General features: G+C 41.5%; 1 protein-coding gene across 1 annotated transcript in view; it reads right to left on the bottom strand.

Moving 5' to 3' along the window:
* FGF2 (fibroblast growth factor 2) overlaps positions 1–16,905 on the bottom strand; it is a 72,536-nt gene extending 55,631 nt beyond the window's left edge. Inside the window, exon 1 of the mRNA XM_032146787.2 lies at positions 16,712–16,905. Within this exon, the coding sequence (XP_032002678.1) occupies positions 16,712–16,889 (178 nt within the window). The 5' untranslated portion in view covers positions 16,890–16,905. The remainder of the gene's footprint in view (positions 1–16,711) is intronic.
* Positions 16,906–17,827: the final 922 nt, after the last annotated feature.

Here is a 17,827-nt window from a genome sequence, read left to right as displayed (position 1 = left end):
AAAAAAAAAAAAAAAAAAAAAAAAAAAGAAACCAAAAAGTTTATGTGGCTCACTTTATTGTGATATTCACTTTATTGCAGTGGTCTAGAACCAAACCCACAATATCTTCTTTGAAGATATGCCCATACATCACTTACTATGTTCAGGAAAATGGTCTGAGAGAGATTTACATTTCTCAGTTGGATAACTGAAATCATTTCCTAACTGTACTCCCTGCCGCCAGCTTCACACCCTCCAATCTATTACACACACCCGCCAGAGTGATCTCATCAGAGCCCAAATTTAATCCTCTTATTCTCTGATTAAAACCCTCCATTGACTCCCCACCACTTCTAGGATAAAGACCAATTGTTCAGTATGGCTTGCAAGGCCCATCATAATCCAGTCCCTGCCTAGCTAGCAGGCCTTACTTCTTGCCATTCCAAACTTCTTTTGGTTCCCAAAACATGCCAAACCTGGCCCTGCCTCCTTGGCCTTCCTGCCCTTCCCCGCCCTGTCTGCCTGGCAAACACCTACTTGATTCCAAACATTCTGTTCAGTGTCACTCCTGTTTGAAGCCTTTTATGACTTCCCCATTAGAACTTACTGCTATCCTTGCTATGATCTCACTGTCCCATGGGAAACACCACAAGCAAAGCAGGCATAACATTTTATTGCCCTTATTGATTTATATCTCTTTCTTGTCGTGCCAAACAAAACACATTTTAAGGGACAAGGGCCTTGACTTTTTAATCTCCAGCACCCAATGCTCTGTATAATATAGTGGTGCTTTGTGGTTAAAAATAACAAATTAATCAATATATTATTTTTATTGAGGTATAATGTGTTTGATCCCAAGTAATATTTAAGGTGAGTTACAAAGATATTGACAATATACCAAAACAAAAAACTTTAAAAATGGCTTTTTAATAAGGCAAATACAAATGAAGGGTTTAAAACTGGTGAAGCCAGGAGTGAGATTATTATACTTGCTAGAAGCAGGCCATATATTTGGCTTTCTAGTAGCCAGCAGCAATAAGAAATTTCCCAGAGACCATAAGATAAAAATAAACTGGCTGCTAAGGAAAAGCATAACTAGACCCGACATAGTTACCAAAGAGAAATTTCTCCTAAGGACCTCAGAATGGACACTATGTAATGAGATCAACAGCAGCCCTCAGCATTTCTTTAATGTTTCTGTTAATTATACACAGAGACGAGCTTCATAGAGATGTTTCTCATAAAATCACTCACCATAAACTAAAGGTTCACCCCAACACACAATTCAGTAAATGCATTTTCACTGTCATGTGGTTCAAATTGGTTCTCTCCCAGATGTCAGATTAACTAAAAGACATATTTTAGTGTTTCTAGTGATACTGTCCTTAACATTTTGGACCACAGATAACCTTTGAGAATCTGACAAAATGCTATGTACCCTCTCCTCAGAAAAACAACCTGATACCTAGCATTTTGCATCTATTTTTAAGGGAAACCTAAAGCAAATCCATGAACCTCCATGTTAAAACTCTCAATCTGGAGGAAAGATGCACTCCATACATCATTGAGGCAGGCTTCCATAAATAGTATTTCCCCCAGCAGGTCTTTAGAAAGGTTCTGCTGTCTGTCCTACCTAGAGAGCAGAACTGTGTGCTTTAACTGTCAACCATCATGGGCATTAGGCTTCTTCTAGGAAAAGAAACGAATCCAACAGGAACATTCATCCACTTCTGGAATGATACCCATGGGCAGAGCCAATATTCTCCAGAATTATTTAACATAAAAGCTCTATAGTTCTACATCATTAAGCATAGACAAAAATAATTTAAGTGAGGAAAATAGGTATAACCGAATATCCAAACTGTTAATTTTTTAAAATTTCATTAAAACAGAGAATATCTAACTTTGAATAATGTAACTTCCTGCAGTATCTTCCAAGAAAAATTAGTTGAGTTGCAAAATATATATGGAAATAACTAAGTGAATTTTCCTGCTATGCGGGAATCAGTTACTTTGCTGTTAAAAGTTGGGTGAAGGGTCTAGCAAAAAACATAACTTTGGTTTAGAATAATCATCTAAAGCATGACATTTTACTAGTAATTGGAAAACAGGATCAGCTGTCTATTAAAATAATTTTAGATTGTGATAATACATCTATATCACCTTTTTTTTTCTTTTAGAGGAAAAGCATAATTCCAGTTTATTAAAAGTGATATTAAATCATTAATAAATACATTTTTAAATAAGAGATCAGCCTGGAAATAACAATTCCTGTCCAAAGGCTGGAGGAATATCCGTAAAAGCCATAGACAATAGTATACAGTTTCTGACATCAAGTGTCAGGAAATTAGTATTAAATGTAATAGTGTGGAATAGCAGAAATACCATGACTGAGGAGTGTCCACGTGTCCACTCCTCATGAAAACTATGGCCTAAGCCAGGGGTCAGCACATTTTCTGTGGTAAAAGGCCAGAGAGTAAATATTTTACACCTTGAGGGGTATCTGCCATTGTAGTGTGAAAGTGGCCACAGACAATGTTTAAACAAATGAGGGTGGCCGTGTGTCAATAAAATTTATTCATAAATAACAGGCTGTTGGACCCTGGCCTAAGAGTCCTAAATATGAAAAACTCTAGACTCTCTTGAAGAAAATGCACATCTTTTACAGAAGGTTGCTATGAGAAATTCAGTCAAATAGTCCATGGAAATTAACACACAAAGGCTATGTATATATTACTACTCTCCCATTGTAGCACCCTAGTTACTATTTACTCTGTTATCTTCTTTTTCAGTATTCTCAAGCCTCTTGGAATTTTTTTCAGAGATCTGTATCAAGCTTACTACTTACCTAGAGTTTCCAAAAACACCCTGTATCCCACTTTTTTATATCCATGACAACCACACATCTGCTGGTAACTTTCCTATGTTTTCTGATTTTTACAGACTTGCAACATCTGTAAGCTCTGGGGGCAATGTGCGTACGAGGGGATTGAACTCTATCAAGTCCACGATGTTTTTCTCTTTTTTTAAATACAATTTTCATTTTATTTTTTTCCAGAGGATAGTTTTTCTTCAGACCTTAAGGACTCAGCTCTTTACCTGGGCTTTAGTGGAGGTCGTGGGGCAGCACCCACAGGTCTAAATCAGGATCGGAGTATTTGGTTCATGCAGGCTTCACAAGATCGATTCCTGACTACCTTGCTGTGAATGGCACAACTGACACAGTAATGTAGCTTCACATACAACTTGAGAAGCACGGAGGTGTCAAAGACACTCGCTTTGGAAACGTACCTGATAGTTGCAGCCTCTACTATGTTTCAAATGACAAACTTCTTAATAGCCTTGTACTTGGCCATGCTTCGGGCACAGTTCCTGCCACAAATAGGCTGCCCATGGCTATGGCCTTTTTTGGCATGACCATTATTCCTTCTTTTCTTTTGCGTTTTGGAAGCAAGGGCCCAGGAGAGCCTAAAATGTTTTTCTGAGGAGTAACATGATCAGAGTTCCTCTTCAGGAAAAAACAATGTCCAACTGCTGAACAACTAGACAGAGTAATTAACTCACTCTGGCAAAGAATAACATCCTTTATTATGCACTACTATGGGCTGAATTGTGTTCCCCGAACTCATGTTGAAACTCTAATCTCAGTATCTCTGCATGTGGTCCTGTTTGCAGATGGGCCTCTAAAGATGTGATTATGTTAAAATGAAGCCGTTAGGGTGAGCCCCCATCCAATCTGACTGAGGTCTTTATAAGAAGAGGAAACCTGGACATACAAAGAGACAACAGAGACGCAAGCACAGTGGAAAGATCTTGTGAAGAGGCAGCTAGAGAGTGGCCATCGACAAGCCAAGGAGAGGGGCCTCAGAAGAAACTAAACCTGCCAACACCTGATCTTGGACTTCTGGTCTCCAGAACTATAAGAAGATACATTTCTATTGTTCAAGCCACCCAGACTGTGGTATGTTTGTTATGGCAGCCTTAGCAAACTAACACAGATGAGATCAGTTAGACAGCAGTTGCAGTAGTCAGGGTTAGAACCAGACGAGCTGCAGCAAGATTGTAGAGACCAGCACAGGTGTGAATGTGCTGCAGAACTGAAATGGACAGGGCCTGAGAAGAGAAGTGAGGAGTGGGGAAAACGACATAGTAGAAATTCACTCCAACACCTGGGCCTGGTTGGCAAGGAAGATGGTGATACCATTTGAAAATACAGGAGAGTCAAAAAAGGAAAGAGGAGTGTAATTTTTAGACACTTTTCTGGACGTGTCTTGCTACATGCTTTCTTGATATCTCTTTATCTATCTTGGTCTTTATTCCCTCACATAGTAGACACTCAGAAAATTGTTGATTAATGGACAATCTCACTGAATGAAGAAAATTAAACCCAAGCCCATCTGCTTTTGTTGTTGTTGTTGTTGTTGTTGTTGTTTTAAAATCTTACACCACATGTCCTTAAATACTGAAAAGATACCCTCGATTTTTTTTGAAAGAGCCTAACTATACTTTGAAAACATCCTTTTAGTTATCTTTATGACAGTGGTCCCATAAGACTATAATGTCATATTTTTACTGTACCTTTTCAATATTTAGATATGCTTAAATACACAAATACCACTGTGTTACATGATCATGTGTCACTTAACTATGGGGATACATTCTGAGAAATGCATCCTTAGGTAATTTCATCATTGTGTGAACATCACAGAGTGTACTTACACAATCCTAGATGATGGTATAGCTTATTGCTCCCAGGCTGCAAACCTGTACAGCACATTACTGTACTGAATACTGTAGGCAACTGTAACATGGTGCTAAGTATTTGTGTTACCTAAACATAGAAAAGGTACAGTTGGCCGGGCGCGGTGGCTCACGCTTGTAATCCCAGCACTTTGGGAGGCCGAGGCGGGCGGATCACGAGGTCAGGAGATCGAGACCACGGTGAAACCCCGTCTCTACTAAAAAAATACAAAAAATTAGCCGGGTGTGGTGGCGGGCGCCTGTAGTCCCAGCTACTCGGAGAGGCTGAGGCAGGAGAATGGCGTGAACCTGGGAGGCGAAGCTTGCAGTGAGCCAAGATTGCGCCACTGCACTCCAGCCTGGGCTACAGAGCGAGACTCCGTCTCAAAAAAAAAAAAAGAAAAGGTACAGTTAAAATACAGTACTATAATCGTATGGGACCACCATCATACATGAGGTCTGCAATTAACCGAAGCATCATGATGCAGTGCATGGCTGTATGGTATTCATTCTTAATTACATCCTACTCTATTTTTGTATATGCCACTCAAAAATCTTAAGAAGCCCTTAAATACTAAAGAAGAATTATCTCATACTAAATCATGACAGAAGTCTTTCTTAAACAAAGGAGAGTGGAGTAGACAAAGTGGCAGAGGAATAGATGGCATAGACTTCAACTTTGCTGGACATGGCAAAGCCTCTGAAAGAGTTTAAATTATTTGCTTAAGTCATTATTTCTGTTCAAATTTCTGCTAGTTTGTCCATGCAGAATTCTGGCCATGAACTTGTATTCTAAACACTAAGAAGTCTAGAATGCACAATCACCAGTTGCTATGGACAAAGAGATCATGTTTTGAAAAGCCAATAGGAAAAAAACTATTTTCTTACTTGTAAAATGAAGATAATGATATCTGCTTCATAAGTTTGTATTTAAGATTAAACAGATATTATTTGTAAAGCTGGCATAGAGCATGTTCTCAAAAATTTCATTCACTCATTCATTCAATAAGTACTTGGTAAATACCAAGGTCCTAGGAACATAGTACAGTGGAAAAGGCCAAACACCTGACACTTCCTCTACCACAGAGCAGAGGGACTCTGCCTAGTCACCATGGCAGTCTCCCTCATTGTCTGGACAGAGCTGGACAGATCCCATGAATACTTCAGGGCTTTCATACCACCCTCCAAAAAATAATCTATGCTTTACTTTTCTCACCCTTTAACAGCTGAGGGTGTCTCTGTCATTTGTTATTTTTCAATCCAACACCTTCTGTCTATGTCTTCTTTATACATTAGTACCCTCCACTAAAACGGTTAACAAAATTGTCTTCCCAATCTCACTTGAATTATACTTCCATTATTGAGTTTAGAGTAATGTAGATACATATAAATATGTAAGGAAAACTAACACTTAGAAACACATTCAAAATAGAATATTTCTCTTTTCACTTAGCTTTTTTTAAATAAATGCCTTACCCCAAAGAAGATAAGGAAATAATGTTAATAAGTCTTACATTTAAAGGTAAAATATGACTTGGAGAAAAGCTTAGATGAAAAGTTAACAGAAGAGGACCCACAATGCAAAATGCAAGACGATACCATCCCAGAATCAGAATTTCCAAAATCAAAGGGACCTTTTTCTCTTGAGTCCCCATCCAATTCAAGTAGTCATCCAGCCAGTGAGTAAATGACACCTCTCCCCAACACACAAACACACACACCCCATCTCCAAATGAGCCAACACTAGAAATAGCTATAAGAAGAAAGGTCAAATGACATTTGGTAGAATAAAAAAAAAATCTAGGCAAGAAAAGTAACATAATTAATAGAAAAAGTAAGAATACATAAAGAAGACATGCAGCAAGTATTGGATTAAAAGATATATAGCAGGCAGTAGAAGATTATTTGCATTTCGAATTCAAAAGCAAAGTGTTTATCAAGTGATATGTTTCCAAAAGTAATTTTTTAAATGGAAGCATTATTTGACCGTTTTAATCTCTTCCATTTCCTATTTATGTAAGGTCACTTAAAAACTTATGAATTGTTTTCTATTTACAAAATGATTCAGCTTAGAAAGGAGTAGAATGAGACTGGTCATTCAGTAATTTCTCCCACCCACCCTTGCAGACATCACATCACAAAGACTGTGACTCACTTTGTCATAGAATTTCTATCCTCTTAAGAGTTTTTCAGATTGTTGTGATGAATACTGGCTCATAAATCTGAATAAATTTTCAGATGAAACTATCCAGGCCATTTCATCACAGCCCAAAATATTAACAATAGTACCAGACGGTCCCCATTCCTAACTTTTACAATGATTCACTGGCTTTAGACCTGAGTAAGAGAGAGACACACTGACGTTAAGGATTGAAGTGTCTGAATCAGGTATGAATTCCCAGGTCTGCATTCCTTAATTAGAGAACTATAACCAGTTCTGGAACTGAGCATTAATGTTGGCTAGAAATATTAATGTTACTTAACAGTTGAAAAGTTTCCAAAATAAAAAGTGATCCAACAAATGACTATGCTTTACCTTTATTGCTTCCCTTGAATAATGTTAAAGGTGTTTGCAGAAAAGAACTACAGTGCTGCTGTATTCAACTTACCATTTTATATGCCTCATACTATAATATTTATACTTATTTGAAGTTGTTGCCCATTCAACAAATATAGAGTGAACCTTTTCATGGGACTCAGGTTGGTCACTCATTCAGCAATGAAGCCAAAGGGACCCTGGGATGAGTAAATTCAGCCTCAGACCCTCAGAATAGAAAAGAGTAAAGAACCACTGGGCAATGTGGTCTGGATTTTTTAAAAATAAAAATTTCTTGCCTGCTAGGAATTTCCAGTAAAACTGGGGGACATGAAATTAAAATACAACAAGCTATTAGAGAGAATTTTTAGATAGTACACAGAAAAGGAAAGATGGATACAGGATGATGTGAAAGAAATAAGGCCCAAGGCATGACTGGAACTGGGATAAGGTACGAGGACAGACAGGACATTTCAGCTTAAGGAAAACTGCCTGGTTAAAGGCTAAGATGACAATGAAGACAGGAGATGTGAAGGGAAGGTCAGAAAGGAAGTTAAGAGACTTGGCTAATTTATTGAGTACATCTTCAATTTAACAAACATTCTTTGAGTGGCCACTGTGTGTGAGGATAGATGCAGCAAATGGGATCCAGTGCTTGCCTACAAAGAGTTCACAGTCCCAGTGCAGAAGCCAGATGCATAAACCACTAACTATTACAGAAAACATGAAGTTCTGTGTTCAGACTATGTACCAAGTATATGGGAAAACAGTAAAAACCATTAATTCTCCCTGGGAAGGTAGAGGAAAGTTTCACAAAGAAGTCTGTTGGGCTGGATCTTAAAGGATTTTTCCAGAGAAAGGTGAGGATGGGAGGAGTTGTGAGAGAGAAATTGATAAGAAAAAGAAGGATTTTTCAAAAACAAGAGTCACATGAAGAAAGGCCAATCATTGTGACAGTAATCGTTATGACACATTACAGAGACTATAATTAAAGCACAGAGCACTGCAGCATCAGGAGGGTATGGATGGTAAACAGTAAGAAATAAGGTAGGTCATGTTTAAGAAGGAAAGCCAGGTAGGTCTGGTTAGTGCTTAAAATTGTAGGAGAGTAGAGGTCATTAAATCAAGAGGCAGGGCAAGGAAATCACTATGGCTGGGAAACATTTTAGAGAGATATATAGATGAAAGAAGTAGAGAAAGGCATCAGAGACAATTCCATGGTGTCTAGCTTTGGAGACAAGAATAATAATTCACTACAAGCAGAAATTCAGGAGGAAAGGGTGCTAGTTTGAGAAAATTGTGTTAAGTTCTGTTTTATGTATGTTAAGTTGAAGCTATGGCAGTGTGTCTGTCCTCCAAGCAGTGGGAAATTGAGATGGGGAATCAAGACAGAGACAGAGACAATACATGATCTGCTGAAAGAATACAAGTACACAGAAAGAAGAGTAGAAGGCTAAAAACAAAACCTTGGGGAATACAAATGCAAAAAAAACAGAAGAAAGTGGAAAAAAAGACAGTTGGAAGGGCGAAAGTATAACCGCCTGAGGAGTTCTTCCAGCCCGCTGCACAAGGAAAGACTACAGCATTGCAGTAAAGAAAGAGTTTAACAAACATAAGGCCGGCAAAGCCACATGGGAGATGGAGTTAGTACTCAAACCAATCTCATCCACAGCTCATGGGATAGGAGTTTTTCAACAGCAGTTTGGGGGAAAGGGTGAGGATTGCTATGCAATGGGTGCTTACTGATAATTCGTTGGGCTGAAGATGAAATCATAGGGGGTCAAAGTTGTCCTCTTTAGCAGAACCATTCCTGGGTGGGGCCACAGGAGTGGTTCAGCAGGTCCAGCTGGAGCCATGGGTGTCAGACATGCAAAAAATCTGAAAAGATATCTCAAAAGGCCAATCTACAATAGTGGTGTTATCTGCAGGAATGGCTGGCAATCTATTAATATGTCTACACCTTAGCACAACTCAGATTCCTGTCCTCCCCCCAAGCCTGAAGGCCTTTCATCAGCTTTATAAAGGCGGTTGAGTTTTGGGAAAGTCCTATTATCCTTTAAACTATCTCCCAAAGTTATCTGGGCCTAAGCCCAGAAATGATTAAGGCAGCTTGAAAGCTAAAGGCAAGAGGAGGGGAGTGGGCTAGATCATATCTCTGGCAGTGTCATAATTTTCTCAGATATAACTTTTGCAAAGGCAGTTTCAAAAGGAGAACCAGGTTGATGTGATGTAATAGAAGCCAAGGAATTATCAAGAGGTCAGAGGCAGACAATACTGCCACATGTCAGAGTGGCATGAAAAACTGGAAAAGGCCACATGATTAAACTGGAAGACTACTGGTGCTCTCATAAGAATGATTTAAGTGGAATACTGAGGGCAGAATCTAGAATTTAAAAGAGTTCAAAAAAAAGAAAAGGAGATGATGTAGAAGAAAGTACTGATTCCAAGATATTATTCACAAAAGAAAATAAGAATGAAAAACAATGCACAGCATACCTGACAAAGTTTTATATCGCATAGTGAGACAGGACAGCCAAGTATAAAGTGGTCCCTGGAGAACCTCCAACTGGCCTGCACACTGGGAGAATGGGGTGGAGCCACGGAAGTTCATGCCCTTTGCAGGGAGGAGACTGGCCTCTCCTGTTGGGGTGGTAACCTGGGAATCAATCTGTGAGATGGGGGCCTGTTAATACGAACCCCTATTGCTTTGCTGTGTTGTTTTTCCTTTTTCCTTTCTGACCAATAAATTCCGTAACCCCTTACCCTCCAAAGTGTCTGCGAGCCTAATCTTTCCTGGGCGTGTGACAAGAACCAGGATTATCCTACAACAATAGTACATGATAAAAATCTTAAATACTTTTAAGGAAATCAGAATTCCCAATAAAAGTTCTAAACAATTGTTCCTGAAAAATGATTCATCTTTCTCTAGATTATTCTAAGAAAAACTAATAGCCAGTCTCCAAAATTTCCAAATGTTTCCCAAATATAACTTTGCTATATATAATTATCTTCATTTAAAGATTGACCAAGTATCTAAACATACATGTCAAGACACCAAGAAAACTGTAAACTTTGACCAAGCTTTATACAGCATATGGCTCATGAGTAGTTATTTCACAGCAAGTTCCACAGAGAATGTTTTCCTCATCAGCTGACATTTAGTGAGCACTCTCTGAGTAAAAGGTACTGAGTTTTTTATGATGTTTATTTATATAAAGAAGTCATGGTTCCTACCTTAAGGTGCCAGCATCTTAAGGTGCCTAAATTATGAACAGAGAATAATCTGTTCCCAGAATGCAGCCAGATCATTACTACTGTGTACAAATTTCTTTTAAAAAAATACTTTTTTCTTGGCTAATTTGAGTTATCACTTAATTACAAGTTTTCATTATAAATTAATGTATAACTTAATTATAAATTAAACCAGGATCATTCCTTTCAATTGTTCAATTATATCTGGAACATATACTTAATATTCACATAGCTTCTCTTCAATTTTTAAATCTCCAAAATACCTTGAAAATCTGTGAACTTTTCATTTCAGAATTTTAGTGGATAATTGATCTTAGAGGTTAAAGTGCGGAAGTCAATAGCTCTTTAAAAATACAAATACACACACACACACATCCATTACAGATTTCTTTAAATGAATAAGTATTAAAGATACACTGGTCAAGTCAAAAGTCACCTTGTGCAGGAAGAGTGACAGAAGACAGCTGGATGAGACATAAATTAAACACTGAATATTGGCTGTCTGTTGCCTCCAGGCCTTTCCAATTTCTTCAAACTAAAAATATTCTGAAGGGGTTTAGAATGAGACTGGTCTGGCTTCTAAAAACCACAGTCTATGGCTCAAAGGGCGAGTTCCCCTGGAAGTTACCACTTTTCTTTTCCTCCTCTCCTAAATTCCTGTGGCTATACATAACTTAGCTTAAAAGGCCTCGTTGGCTGTCATTGTAATAATAAGGGAGAAAAGAGAAAGCAAGAGCTAACCGAACAGTGGATACAACAAGCAAACACTTAAAATCACAGTGCCACAAGTGCATTTTCTAATGATCCAGCTAAAACTCTACACTGATAATCATTATTCCAAATTATTATGCAAACAATCAAGCATTAACTATTTATTGAGCACTGACAATATACAAATTAAGTACTAGACCAGATCCTAATTTCAGAGCACAGAAAAGGACAAACTCAAAAATGAAACAGAACAAAATACATTTGTTTGGACAGAATATCCTGATGAGGTTAAGATTTGTGCCCCAGGCTGGGCCCGGTAGCTCACGCCTGTAATCACAGCACTTTGGGAGGCCGAGGCAGGCAGATCACATGAGGTCAGGAGTTCGAGACCAGCCTGGAAAACATGGTGAAAGCCCGTCTCTACTAAAAATGCAAAAATTAGCTGGGTGTGGTGGCAGGTGCCTGTAATCCTAGCTGAAGCAGAAGAATTGCTTGAACCCAGGAAGCAGAGGCTGCAGTGAGCTGAGATCGTGCCACTGTTCTCCAGCCTAGGTGACAGAGTAAGACTCTGTCTCAAAAAGAAAAAAAGAAAAAGAAAAACATTTGTGCCCCAAAGATATAGATTTGCCTTCCTCCATTTCATAGACTTTTATCCCATGCCAGCCTTCTTACAGACGTGTCCTACGGGACAAAGGGGCCCAAGCAGGGTATTTGGAAAATCAACAAACACTAGAATTGGAAAAACAAGCAAAGACTACAGCACATGTGTAATTACCAGCTTGTACAGGCATCTCGTGGTTTTAAAATAGTAGTACCAATAATGTGAGACCTTATAATGTCTTTTCAACATCACTGATGATGAGTTCTCAGAATCAGTGTGTAGATGAAGAAAGTCAATTTTATGCTTATGATATTTAAAGAAGGGTTCTTGTTTTGTTCATTACATCTGTAACATTTTATTTTCTAATTAAACTTTAAAATCATGTCCTTCCACATAAAATGGCATCATAAATCAAAATGAGAATACTTAGAACCCAATTGTTACACCATTGTCAAAGTCTAATTACATAACGGTCATTTTATAAACAAATGAAACCCCTCAGGGCATGTCATGAGGGGATATTGCCTTTTCTAGGCTGAAGTCACTTGGCATCAAACTCATCTTAAAAGGCTCCTAAGGTGTGGTAATATCTATGACTCATGAATTGTCCTTTCATTGCTGTACTGATTACATGATTTCCAAGATTAAGTGAGCTATTAGATTCTGACTTCATTTGTTTACTGCACCCAATATTTATTAGAGTAAATATCAAGTTCATTAAGTAAAATTATTGCTATCCACTTGCCAGATATTACCAAAGAGAGGTGGGGGGAGAGAATCTAGTACATGTATTATTAAATCAATGGTTCCATTTACCCCAAAGGCAGTAGTGAAGAGATGGAAAGGTGGTTTTATCCAAAACCCCAGGAAATCAACCTGAGGCACCTGTAAACTAGTAAGAGCTCCTCAAAGGGGCTAGCAGCTCACTACCCTGAAATGGAGGAAACCTAACCAAAGTGGGGTCCAGCAGGGCACACTCTATGGTGGAATGGAAGAGCGCACTGAGGCTGAGGGATGGCAGGAAGAGAAGGCAAGGGGCCAGGTGGTAAGAAGCTCATTCAGGATAACAAAAGAGGAAACCCACAAGTGAACTTGAGTAATTGGTGACTTTTCTGAGCTTCAGTATCCTCTTCTGTAAAAAGAGACGGGTAAACCAGAAGGTCTGAAGCCTCCCTTTGATTTCACAAGTCCATGTTTTTATGCTTGGGGTTGCATGGAACACATGCAGTAGCAAAGAGCCCAGGGGTCAGGCCCACCTACAAGCCACCCCTGCTCCACACTGGAGTGGGCAGGTCCCTCTGCCTTTCCAAGTCTCAGTGTCCTCTGGAGCCTGGAAGCAAAGAAGTGTGGCAGACAGGCAGTCACCTCCTGGGAGAAACCCAAGAGTAGATCCAGTACTTCTAACTACCCTCATTTTTTTTTTTTTTTTCTAAATAAGAGCACCTGGAATAAATTGAATACTAAGTGTACATAAGCAGCATACATTTCACTTACTATATTCTACCACATGTTGTATGTGCTGCTTGGGATAAAGTGTTCTCTCTTCTGAATGTTTTTACACAGCTTGCTACTTTAGAGTATATACTTAATATTATCCATTCCCACCGCGTTGAAAGAGGCCTGCCAAAAGTTAAAGGATGCCAAAAGGAAGGCAGGAGTGCAGCGCACATGCTGGAGAAAGAGAAACTCTCCAACAACTTTTAACATCTTGTGTTTATCAAGACTCTCGTGTCAAATGAAGATTATTCCAGGACTATGAGAAAAACTCCAGAAAATGGGCCCTTTTGAGTGCAAATTCAGGAGAATGCCCAGGTGTGAAGCACAGTTGACCTTCAGCAACACTGAAAACTTGGAAGCATTTGTGTTGTGTCATCTTCTCCTTACCTCTTCTTTTAGAAAATTTTCCTCTCTTTCCTACCTCACAGCTCCCCACTCTGTCTCCTCTTCCCCTGCACCTCTCCAGGACCCCATCATTTATATCACAGTCTTCAAAGCATCCCTCCCCAAACTCCAGTCCTTCTGGCCAGCTTTTGGGGAAGAAATTGCACTCACAATTTAATCCATACTAAATGTTAAAATCTGATAATGGTTGAACTTGGCCTTTCAAAAGTTACCTGCAGTTTAGAAAACATGTAGGCACAAAGTGTCATGCCAAAGGAAAAAAAATTCCAGTGAAAGATGTTCAGACTGTTTTGGACAAAACAGCCTGAGGAATGAGACCATGGATTTTTCAACTTTTCAAACAGGTCTAGAAATCTGAGCCATAATGTAGTAGGAAACTGTGGCTACTATTAACTCTTCTCCATGTTTCCTGGTCAGTTTTATTTGTTTTGGGGGGTCTCCTCGTGGTTTGCTCAACTATCAGTAAACATTCAATATGTGAGAAAATAATATACTGTACTTAACTTTATGTCCAGGTTGGGCTACATATAGATGAAATTTGTGATTTTTAGATTTGTATTCTTGTCAGTCTATTGCCTGGTACAGGTATCCTTAAAAAAAAAAAAAAAGAGTAGTCTCTTTGGGGACTTGGGAAGAAAGAGTGGGAAGTTGGGGAGGGACAGGACTACAAATTGGATTCAGTGTATACTGCTTGGGTGATGGGTGCACCAAAATTTCACAAATCACCACTAAAGAACTTACTCATGTAACCAACTACCACCTCGTCCCTAAAACCCTATAGAAATAAAAAATTTAAAAAAAATTCGTAGTCTCCACAAGTCTGGATGAGTTATTCTATATTTCCCTTTTAATATCTTGTCCTTAGCTAGTTATAAAGTTAGCAGAGTTCTCAACCTGAGCACTAGTGACATTTGGGGTCAAAAATGTTTTTGTTGAGGGTATTATAATGTGCATTGCAGGATGTTTAGCAGCATCCCTGGCCTCTACCTGCCAGATGCCAGTAGCACCCTTCCAGGTTACGGCAACCAAAAATGTCTCCAGGCATTGTCAAATGTCCCCTGGGAGGCAAAATCATTCCCATTTGAGAACCAGAGTTAAAGTAAGATTACAAAAATGAAAACCCAACTCGCAGTTAGGAAGAAAAAGTTAACGGTTGTTTTTACAACGGTGGTAATGTGGTATGCAATTCAAAATTATACCCACCCACTAACCTCTATATAGTTTGATTCTAAGGCGAATCGGGTATCAAAATCTTCAAAGAAAAAATGATTCAGCAACTAATAGAGTCTGAAAAAAAAGAGTATTAGGGGAAATCCCAAATATTAACTTAATTTAAAGGGAAATTTTTCTGTCTTCTGGTCATAATACATGCTTTTTAATAAACAGTTTGTGATACTAGAAAAGAATAAAACCAATTGGGACACACAGCACTTTGCCCTTGTCAGCTGAGATGGCGTAGCAGACAACCGCAGAACAAATGTCAATCATAAAGATAATTTTTTGAAATAGATACTCAAGTTACCAGAATAGAGAAATAGCACTAACCCATGTAATAGGTTACAAGCATCTTTTCAGTTTTACGGGATTAAGTGATTGATAAAATTTTTAAATTACGGCAAGCCTGAAAAAAATTAAAGACTTGCCTCTCTTGCAGGTTGCTATTTCGGAAGCAATAAAGACTCAGCTCATATAAAAGTGTATTTCCCATTCTTCTGCCAATTCATGTTTGGTTGTAGAATTTTCTTCTCTTCCACCCCCCCTCCACCTCCCCTCATGACATCCCATTAGCATCCCAAGACAAAGGCAGAACTACAGGGGAGTGGCGCTGGGACCCCTGTGGGTCTTTTCTCAGGCAATGACAGAATCAGATTCTCCACCTGGAATCCATAAAGGAAGGAACGCCATAACACACAGGTTTTAAAACGCATGTTTACATACACTCACAGGAGGACAGGTTACAATATATTCTAGTCCTCTTTCACTTCCAATTCCATCAGTGTTGTAAATCGGCTCATCTTATGCCCCTTTCTTTCTCTTTCCTCTAGACCAGTGGCTCTCAAAGTGTGATGTGATCAGCATCCCCGGGGAACATGTTAGAAATGCAAATCTTCAGCCCCCACTCCAGACTTAGGGAATCTCCTAAAGTCCAAGCACTCCTTATTTAGGCCAGTGTTCTTTCTAGAACCACAAACATTGTTTCTTACAGAAAGCAAAACTGCAATTCTCATTTCATCCTCAAACCTGTTGCAAGGTAGTAATGTATTAGCCCCACGTGAGGGATGAGGAAACCGGCTCTGGGGTTAAGCGTCGGCTCAAGGTCTCAAAGCTAGTCACTGCAGGTGGAAGATTAAAGTGTTTGCACTTCTTTTCACTAGTGAAACAAAGCTATGGCACTTTATTAACAACATCTGGATTTTTTGCTGGTTGGCTGGTTGGTTTTTGTTTTTGCTCTTTCAGCTTTCGTCAATTCGGAAAAATATAAAACAGAGTGGGTGAGAGTAGTGTGCCATATGCCTCGGGTCGTCCCGAGTCGGAATTTAAGGGCAGGACTCTGGAAAGGTGTTTTTCCAGTAAAGACCGTTTCGTTCTGCTGCGGTCCGTCCTGTCTTTGTCCCCGGGACAGCACGCAGCAGACAGAAGCGGCCAGAGCTGCATGGTGGGGCCGCGGGCATCTCCAACGCGACAGGTTGTCTGCGGGAAGAGAGACCGTTCGCGAGGCCCCGGCGCGCCGCGGCTCCGGGCCGGGGGTACTGGTTTACAGGGCAAATTGGCACACCCCAAAGCCCGGGGGACGCCCGGGCCTACGCCGCAGCCCGGGAAGGAGGTTGGTGAGTGGTGAACCCGAAACCGCTGAGGGCCGCGCGGCCAGAAACCACACGGACCGCTAGGGTCGCAGTGAAGATCCGGGAGGAGGGTGCAGGCTGGAGGGGAGAGAGCGGGCGAGAACCCAGGAAATGGAAATGGGGCGGGGACAGCGGGCCGGCACTCACTGTGAGGGTCGCTCTTCTCCCGGACCCCGTCAACTCGGCCGTCGGGGTGGATGCGCAGGAAGAAACCCCCGTTTTTGCAGTACAGCCGCTTGGGGTCCTTGAAGTGGCCGGGCGGGAAGGCGCCGCTGCCGCCATCCTCCGGCAAGGCGGGCAACGTGGTGATGCTCCCGGCTGCCATGGTCCCTGCGGGGCCCGGCCGGGGACCCCGAGCAGCTGGAGCCGCGCGGGGAGCCGCCGTCCCCCGGCCCCGGCCCCGGCCTCCGACCCGCTCCGGGGCACGGCCCCGGCCCCGGCCCCCCAGCCTCCCGCCCGGCAGCGCGCGGCCGCGCTCGCGGTCCCCCAGCCTCGAGCCGCTCGGCAGCTCTTCTGTCCGCCGGCCCCCGGTGCGCGGCTAGCCGGCGGCTCGGGAGCTGGGGTTCAGGGATGGTTGTCTCCGCGGACGCCGCCTGGGGAGAGCCGCCTCCCAAGCTGCAGCGCCCGGGATCCCGTTGCAACCGCGGGCACCGCGTCCGCTAATCTGGCACCCGCCGGGCCGCGGCGTCACATCTTCTACATCTCCACCCCCGACACCCACCAGCCTCCCGCGCCCCCAGCTCTCCTCCCTCCTGCGCGCCGCCCCCTACTCGCTCGGGTTTTCTGGGGCCGGCCTCTGAGTCCGGCAGTTCGGCCACAACACGCAAGCGCGCGACATCAGTCCGGGGGGAGCCCGGCCTCAGTCGGGGGCGGGGGAGAGGCGAGTGGCGGGGGGCGCGCGTCGGAGGCCGTGGCAGGGCTTTGGCAGTCCCGGGACTCCACCGCCCCTTATCCCCCAGAAGTCACCCCCGCCCAACCCCCACACCACCCAAACCATGTTTAGGCTTTCTCCACACTGCGGGGCTTTTGCTGCGCAACCAGCCATGACTCAACTTTTAAAAGTTTAAACTCAACTTTCTCCCCCATTTTTTTCCCCGCTAGCGTTTCAAAACGCAGAAGCCGTTTCCACCCCAAAGTAGAGAAGTTGGAATCCAAGGAAGAGTCTGTGTCAGAGCAGGCTTTGAAAATCTCGAAATCACCAAAAGACGAGGGGTACACATGGGGCATAAACTTTAAAATTAAAGGACAGAGGCTGAAGTCGTC

This window comes from Hylobates moloch, unplaced genomic scaffold (assembly GCF_009828535.3).
Source record: "Hylobates moloch isolate HMO894 unplaced genomic scaffold, HMol_V3 SCAFFOLD_3, whole genome shotgun sequence".
NCBI lineage: Eukaryota > Metazoa > Chordata > Mammalia > Primates > Hylobatidae > Hylobates > Hylobates moloch.
This window is presented reverse-complemented; position numbering and strand designations above follow the sequence as displayed.